The sequence below is a fragment of the Triticum urartu genome, chromosome 2A, assembly GCF_056163025.1.
Source record: "Triticum urartu cultivar PI428250 chromosome 2A, HENAU_Tu73, whole genome shotgun sequence".
In the NCBI taxonomy this organism is placed as follows: Eukaryota; Viridiplantae; Streptophyta; class Magnoliopsida; order Poales; family Poaceae; genus Triticum; species Triticum urartu.
This window is the reverse complement of record NC_141874.1, coordinates 142985466-142994056: the sequence shown is the minus strand read 5'-3', so window position 1 is coordinate 142994056 and position 8591 is coordinate 142985466. Positions and strand designations below refer to the sequence as shown.

General features: G+C 51.5%; 1 protein-coding gene across 1 annotated transcript; it reads right to left on the bottom strand.

The window, feature by feature from the left end:
- Positions 1-1362: 1362 nt before the first annotated feature.
- LOC125541254 (uncharacterized) lies at positions 1363-3161 on the bottom strand. Its single transcript, XM_048704713.2, has one exon. It carries the CDS (start codon positions 2168-2170, stop codon positions 1550-1552), a length of 621 nt encoding a protein of 206 aa, XP_048560670.2. The 5' UTR covers positions 2171-3161; the 3' UTR covers positions 1363-1549.
- Positions 3162-8591: the final 5430 nt, after the last annotated feature.

Below are 8591 nucleotides of genomic sequence, written 5' to 3'. Positions count from 1 at the left end.
GTTGGCACAGGAGGAGGTTAGTCCTATTAGTATTCAGCAGGCCGCGGCTCCTGTTCCTTGGCCACCACCTCCAGCAAATTGGGTTGCGCTGTCTGTTGATGGATCTTTCTCAGCTCATGATGGCAAGGCAGGTGCTGGTATGATCTTACGTCGTGATGATGTCTCTATTATCTTTGGTGCTTACCGTGTTATATTTAATTGCAATGAAGCGCTCGAGCCGGAGATACATGCAATAATGCAAGGGATGGCCCTTGCTTTACAACATACTGATCTACCAGTTAAGGTGCAATCTGATTCCTGTAATGCACTTTCAATACTCTCTGGTGATAGTATGTCTTGATCGGCCTATGGTCATCTAGTAGCAGAGATTAAATTTTGTATGGATGAGAGGGAGTTTGTTCCACAAAAAATTAGTAGGACTCAAAATAGGGTAGCAGATTGTATGACAAATTATAGCCGTACCGAGTTTTGTACTGTGATATGGATGAACAGATGTCCTCCATGTTGTGAGGACTTATTGCCTCTCGACTGTAACCCTGTGACTTTGGAATAAGATTTCCGTATTATTCGCAAAAAAAATTGATAAAAGATGGGTCTAACTAACCCGCCTGAACTATTGCCAATTCCGGTTATTTAACCCGGAGTAGAGATGCATCACTTTTGACTGGCATCAAGAGGATGCGACACGTCGCACTTGAGTGCTGAACCGATTGCATTTTAACTTGACCGGCGTTCAACGGCCCTACAATATATGAACGTGAAATGGACTGACCATATCGAATTGCCTGACTGGACTGGACTAAGTTGAACGTTCAGGTTGACCAGACCAGGTTTCGTTACAAAGCAACCAGTTGGCAACTGAATGCTACCTAGTAGTACTGTAACTTCCAGTGGACAATGCACTTTTTTTTAACACAGTGGACAATACACTTGGGACCAATAGAAGGCAGCTTTGAGGGCCACTCTGATCACGATATGTTCATCATCCAACTCGCAATTCGACCAAGTTAAAACTGGTAGTGTTGGAATTTTGATCTCAGGTCATAACTGACCGAGAGAAAAGGGGGGCCCTTTTTACCCCACGTACGTGCCATAATGAGCAGGATGTACCCCTTCAAAAACACACACATGTCTGGGTCATACAACTTGCTAACAACCGATCCTAAAAAGAAGGCGCTCAAGGTGATCAGAAGACCGACTACCACCGCCGGCCACCACAAGGTCAGTGCTGGCGGCCAGTCCTACTGCGGCGCTGCTTGCTTCGAGATCCTGTTCCCTGCACTTCTTCCCCGACCATCTTCATGTTTCAACGCAAGGTGTAGCCATAGGCTACATGAGGAGTGCATCAAGCAGGAACAAGGCTTCCATCAGAACCTGTAAGAAATCACGAATCCTTTTCTATTAATCTGTATTAGGTGGTCTAATGCTAGGCTTAAGATCCTCTCACGTTTATCCCTAAAGTTTGTTTCCAACAGCTAGCTGAACTGACACCTCCTTTGGATTGGCACGATTACAATGAGAATTCATTTCCTGCAGCCTCTGAACATAATCACTGAACAAGCTGTCTAATCTCCACCCCGCTCTTCCTGGATCCCGAGCGCAGGCATCGCCGCCGGCCTCCCTGAACCAGACCATGCCTCGCACTCGCACTCACAGCAGGCTTCCCGACAATGGCGTCATCGAGCAGCGCGCACCTCCGAGGCGGGCCGCCGGACTGCAGGCACCTCAAGAAATCCCCGGCGCCGTCAGCCAGCTTCTCGAACCTCTGGACGGCCTTCGCATGGGGCTCCTCGCCGCGGCGGCTGAGGAGCGACGACACGAAGGAGGCCACGACGCGCGCGACCCGGCTCGGGAGCCACGCGCGCGCGAGCGCCTCCCGGGCCTCCTCCTCCTCCAGGGCCCGCAGCCTCCAGCGGTGCGCCGCGGGGTCGCACTCGTCGGCGGCGCGCCGCAGCCTCCGCCGCCACCGCAGCATCGCCACGTCCGTGACCTGCCACCGGGCGGACACCTCCAGCGCCGCCTCCATCTTGATGTGCGCCATCTCCAGCCGCTCCAGGCTCTCGCTTGCGCTGCTGGCCGACGCCGACCTCTCCTTGTGCTTGCTGATGAGGAACGAGGAGGTCCTGCTGACCACCTCGCCGACGACCAGCGATCCGACCATCTCGGCCATCGTGACGAGACGGGTGCCCGCAGCTGATCGAATTGCATCAATGGCAGAACAGGGGATTATGCCGGTCAGAAGTGGCCGAAGAGGCAGAAAATTCTGCAGGTAGTGAAGAAGATGGAGGGTAGTCGGCTAAAGGAAGTTCAGAGATTACGACTTGTTGACTTTGTTGGATTCGGAGAGTGAATTCGTTCTTGGTGTTTGGATGATTGCAGGTCTCTCAACTGAACCAAGCCGCTGCCGAGTGATTCGGACTGTCGATGATCAACGAATTAAAGCAGTCGGTACCTGTTGTAGAAGGACCGCGGTTGGTCTATTCCTTCAGTCCAAGTCTCCGGCGGCAATTCTGAAAATCCTTTACGCGGTTACGCCTGCGTGGACATCACGGCAAGTTCAAATCCCCATACACGGAACATGCAGCGTACTAGAAATATAAAAGCGTTTAGGTCACTATTAAAATAGGAGCAAGTCTTAAACAGATGTGAAAACTATTGGTTTGTTTGTGTGGTGGAGATGCTGCTGATTCGTGGGATATATTAGAATGGCATGGTAAAATCCATCATAATCGAATGAGTTCTTCCACATAAACACCATCGCATAAAACTCCGTGTCATCCCCCCTTCTGCTATCTTTGCATGGTTAGCTACACAATACCGTTTGTGGACCTCAGATCGCAGGGCTCGGCACAAACTTCACGATGCATCCTCGGTGTGCTATCAGGGGCGGAGCCAGGATTGATCCAAGTCCCGGGCCTAGTCTACTACAGTACTACAACTATAGTGCCCAAATATGCTACAGTGAAGGAAGTACTTCATCTTCACGCCCTAGGCTCAGCCCCCCTCCCCCCGGCTTGGGTCCTGGATCCGCCACTGCGTGGTACACATGTTTGCACGATGAAGATAATGTGGATCACATTCTCAGTCAATGCGTCGAGGCGCGACAGGTATGGCATTGTTGTTTTGACACGCTGCAGGGTCATTTTAGAGGTCAATGATTTTTCCATAGAATGATGGGCTCAGACATGGGACAATTTTCGGCAACCGGACGAGCGTGGCTTCAACTCAATGGTAATCGCCACCGCTTGGCATATGTGGAAACAAAGGAACACAAGAGTGTTGAATCGAGTGGAACACATCTGAACACCAACAAGGCTAGTGCAACAAATCCTGAAGGAGATCAAAGGTTAGAAACAAGCCGGTGTGGGAGTGATATGGCTGCATAGTTCATGAGAGAGTAGACTAACTTTTTAGTTGGTGTAGGTGTACCTGGGATGTTATTCGCATCAGTCCACGGGTCTCTTTTGCAAACTGTTGTTTCTCACTTTTATAAAAATATGGTACGCCATTGGCATACTCTTTAAAAAAAGTGAAGGCGAATAGCGAGGCTGGGCCCAACCGGACGTAAGGAATGAAAAGGAAGATCTGTAGGACCCACCGTCTGGAGGGAGACCTAGACGCCCTGTCGATGTCAAAACCGACGGATCTCGGGTAGGGGGTCCCGAACTGTGCGTCTAGGCCGGATGATAACAGGAGACAAGGGACACGATGTTTTTTACCCAGGTTCGGGCCCTCTCGATGGAGGTAATACCCTACTCCTGCTTGATTAATATTGATGATATGGGTAGTACAAGAGTGGATCTACCACGAGATCAAGGAGGCTAAACCCTAGAAGCTAGCCTATGGTATGATTGTTGTGTATGGAGTTGATTGCCTACGGACTACAACCCTCCGGTTTATATAGACACCGGATAGGGTTAGGGTTACACAGAGTTGGTTACAATGGTAGGAGATCTTGAATATCCGCATCGCCAAGCTTGCCTTCCACGCCAAGGAAAGTCCCATCCGGACACGGGACGAAGTCTTCAATCTTGTATCTTCATAGTCCTGGAGTCCGGCTGAAGGTATAGTCCGGCTACCCGAACACCCCCTAATCCAGGACTCCCTCAGTAGCCCCCGAATCAGGCTTCAATGACGACGAGTCCGGCGCGCAGATTGTTCGGCATTGCAAGGCGGGTTCTTCTCCAAATCTTGTGTACCTGTAGGAATAATGTCCGATTTTCGTAATGTAGTGCTCCTCGGCTTCCATGCCCAATAATGGCCGTCTTCCACGTGTCAAACGAATGCGAAAAGCCGGGACGTTTTTACATCCACACCCCTAGCCGTATAAACGAGCCGCTTACATAACGGGATGGGGATTTAGGTCCAAACCACATCTTCTCCTTTCCGCGAGTTATCATCAGAGCGCTTCCAGCAAAGGTCCATTCCAACATGACCAGCCGTCGCAGCTCCTCCCCTCGCCCCTCCGGTCCCAAACCCGGGGACTGGGAGAGTTGCACCATCCCGCATAGCGAGTTAGTGTCGCTTCAGGCCAAGGGATTTCTCCCTCAGGCATACATGGTCCCGGTCCGAGCCGGTCTCGCCACCTACAATGGCGGAAAACAAGCGGAGAGCACCCCCAATCCTTCTAAAGGAGAGCGGGTGTGCCTCGTCCCCTATCTAATAAGGGGACTGGGATTTCCAATTCATCCATTTCTCCGCGGGCTTCTGGAGTTCTACGGCTTCCAGCTGCACAATCTCACGCCCGCCTCCGTATTGCATATTGTGGGTTTCGTCGCCCTTTGCGAGCTATTTTTAGGCGTTGAGGCTCATTTCGCGCTGTGGAAGAGGTTATTCTGCCTGGTGCCCCGTTCTCAAGAGGGGTCTATATACCAAGTGGGCGGAGCCGAAGTATGGCGCATCGCCGGGACCGGATACCTATCCGGAACCCCAAAGAAAGCGTCCGAGGACTGGCCATCGGAATGGTTTTACATAGATGACGTCCCGCTACCGGACCCTATCCGGGTCGGTCTCCCTGAGTTCAACAGTGCTCCATTGAAGAAACGCTTGAGCTGGCGTCCGCGGAGCTCTCAGAGAGAAGGCGACAGAGACGTCCTTTACCTGATGGGCCGGATAAGACTGTTGGCTTATTCCGGACTAACCATGATTGGAGTCATGGCCGCATGCATTATGCGGGGGGTGCAGCCACTTCAATATAGAGGCCACCCCATGTGGGATTTCAACAGGGAGGATGACGCCACCCGTTACGGTCGTAAGGGGCCGGCCTCAACTGTCGCTCTAGTAAAGATCTTATCCTCTTTGTACAAGGGAGAAAAGGAGGAATTCCTCCGCGTCAACCCGCAGGCCGGATTTACTATGTACGATCCTCCAAGTTGGGTAAGTGAACAACTGCGCTTGCTCGTTTGTTTTATACTCCCACGGTTAGATATGTAGTCTAACGACTTCAATGCAGGAACTGCGACAGGTGGTAAAGGATATAAACAGCCGCCCTCCACAGCCCGAGGACCCAGAACGGTCCCTCGATCCGGACTCCGAAGAGGATCCGGACATTTCGGTGGAGCTTATCGACGGGGTGTTCCATCAGCTAAGCAAGGAAAATACCTTGGTAGCCATCACAGCTGATTACCCAGGGTTAATCCCGGCCTCCCAGGTGACAGAAACCGGAGTCTCATTCCCTTGAGAGAGATTCCACTCTCACGTATTCCGGTGTTTCTGACGACAACCGTGTTTTGCAGGGGAGATTTCCGAGGCAGGAGGCCGAACCTGCGGTGGCTAGCCAACGAGGGGCCGCAGGGCCCCGTGGGGCAAAAGGGAATGTAGTCCGGACTGAGATGCCGGCGCAAAGGTATAGCGGACCCTCTGTTTCCCTGGTGTTATTCTGTCAGGGCATATTAACGTTCGTGCTATCTTCAGAATGAAGAGACCTCGCCGGACTTCATCCGGAGAGGTTGCCAATCGCGCCTCCACCAGCCAGGCTCCAACGTCTGGCCAGGAAGCGGAGGCGGGCACAAGGTGCGCACCGGACGCTCCTCCGACAGAGGATGCAGACAGGCTGTCTGCCACAAATTCTGAAGTGGAGAGTGCCATGAACCACAGGCGTCGCCGGACAGTTCTACGCGACGCTTGTTTCTCCCAAGAGGCTTTAGATGCCTTTAATTCGGGAGATGCGTACCTCCGTGCCGCTCAAAATGGTTTAGCCAGAGCCACGGAGCAGTATGTAAAAGACATATGGGTAAGAAAATTTTGGTCAAATATATATATATATACCAGTAGCCCCCGAGACCTGAAACAGTTAGAGCAACTGATTTAAGGATCATTTAATATGCAGGTTCTTACAGAGAAGAATACTGTACTGTCCCAGGAGCTGGAAAAGTGCAAGGCCCAACTAGAGGCCGCACTAACCGCAGCAGGGGAGCCCAAAGAGACCCCCTCAGGTAAGATACACTTCGGAAGATTAGTATTGTGCGGTGTGGGTGCAAATCTGACAAATCATGTTGCAGATGGCGCCGGACTCGATCCGGAAAAGCAACAACTCTTACGCCGGCTAAAGGCCGGTGAGAGTACGTTGACAAAGATGAGGCGAGAGAAGAATGATCTTCAGGATGCAATTACCAGGCTGGACGTCGAACTTAAAGATGTTCGTGGCCAGCTGTCGGACTCCACGAAGGAGAATCAGTGGCTTCGACGCGGCATATTTAGTAAGTTCTTGAACGAACTTTGAAAAAAGAGTTCGGCGAGGAAGTCGACTAACAGAGTAATGTCTGTAGGTATGCTCAAGGTCGTCCTGCAGAGTAGATGCCCGGTTCTACGGGTGACCTTCTTCCCGAACTCATGCAACTGCACGAGCGAATTCGGCAGGCGATGCGAGGCGTTGCCCAAGCCTTATGGCCTGCCCATTCCATGCCCGAGGGCCTTGGAGAGCTTGCGGAGAAGCTGAAGGGAGCTCGGCGGCGCTTCCGGTTGTGGAAGATATCGGCCTGCCGACAAGGCGCTAGGGAGGCCTAGGCCATGGTGAAGACCCGTTTTACGAAGTCTGACCCAAACCACATGGCCGAGGTCGGACCAGTGGGGCCTGACGGGAAGGAGATCCCTGTAAGCTTAGTATACGGCCAAGTAGAGTTAGCCGCGAAGTATTCCCAGCAGGACTGTAAATTAGACAGCCTGTTAGATGGTATAGAAGAGGAATACAATCAGTCAGAATGACTATGTAATTTTGAATTGACATGTGTAATGCCTTCTAGCCGGATTGTAGATTGTTTGTTGTTGCCGACCTTTTCGCTTCAACCTCGGGACCTGACGGTCCGGAGTGTGTCCGAATACCATAGCGGTTATATAAGAACCGGGGTATGCGTGGAGACCAGGCGTAGGGGTCATTAATGCTTTATCAGGCAAGTGCCCAACTAGTTGTGTTATATTACATGGTTAGTAAGAAACATCTTCCAGAGAGAATAGTTCCGTTAAGGGTTCCTTTCGCTGGGAGGCATGCCCTAAAGTGCATGTCCGGACTGCGTGAAAAGACGCAGAAAAAGCATCTGGGAGCGCATAAAATGAGTAAAAAGATCATCTTTTATTTCACCGACCGAATATTCTCTTAAGAACGCTAGCTTTCGGCTTCACCCAGTCTGAGGTACACATTCGGCTGACCCGGCAGTAACAATCGCAGAGGTGCTCCCTTTACCGCCTAGCCGAACAATCGGGAACGTAGGGGTAAGCATAGGAGCCAGGCAACCCGGCTTGGCCAAAACTTAAGTCATATCGATGCATATAATGGTGAAGAAAAAGGTACATGCGGAAGTTTGACGCATGTGTTGGGCGTGAAGCCCGTATAAATAAGCTTCTGTTAAAGAAGCCCCCAGGTTTAATGAGCGCGAGTGGCGCGTCACTAGATGAGCCTTTAAGGGCTATAAAAGAAAAGAGGGGAAGGAGAGAAATGTAAGACAAAAAAATGCAAAAAATGGACAGAGGAAGGAGACGAACACAGAGTCCGGCGCTAGGCATAGAATCTTCGGAGACGGGTGGCGTTCCACGGGTTCGGCTCGAGTCGGTTATCCGACGCATCTCGCAGGCGGTACGCCCCACCAGTCAGGACTTGGTCGATTATGAATGGACCTTCCCACTTGGGCTTGAGTTTGTCCTTTTTCTTATCCGGCAGACGTAGAACTAGTTCGCCAACATTGTAATTTTTGGCCCGTACTTCTCTGCTTTGATATCTTCGGGCCTGCTGTTGATAAAATGCGGAACGGGCTTTTGCCACGTCACGCTCCTCCTCCAAGGCGTCCAAGTTGTCCTGCCGATCGAGCTCGGATTCTCTTTCTTCGTACATGCGCACTCTAGGTGAGTCATGAATTATGTCGCAGGGCAGAACTGCCTCTGCGCCGTACACCATAAAAAATGGTGTGTATCCGGTGGTGCGATTTGGCGTGGTCCGCAGCCCCCATAGCACGGAGTCGAGCTCCTCTACCCAGTGCGTGTTAGATTCCTTGAGGGACCGCACCAGTCTGGGTTTAATGCCGCTCATGATAAGACCATTTGCGCGTTTGACCTGGCCGTTGGTTTGTGGGTGATAGACGGAAGCATAATCGAGCTTGATG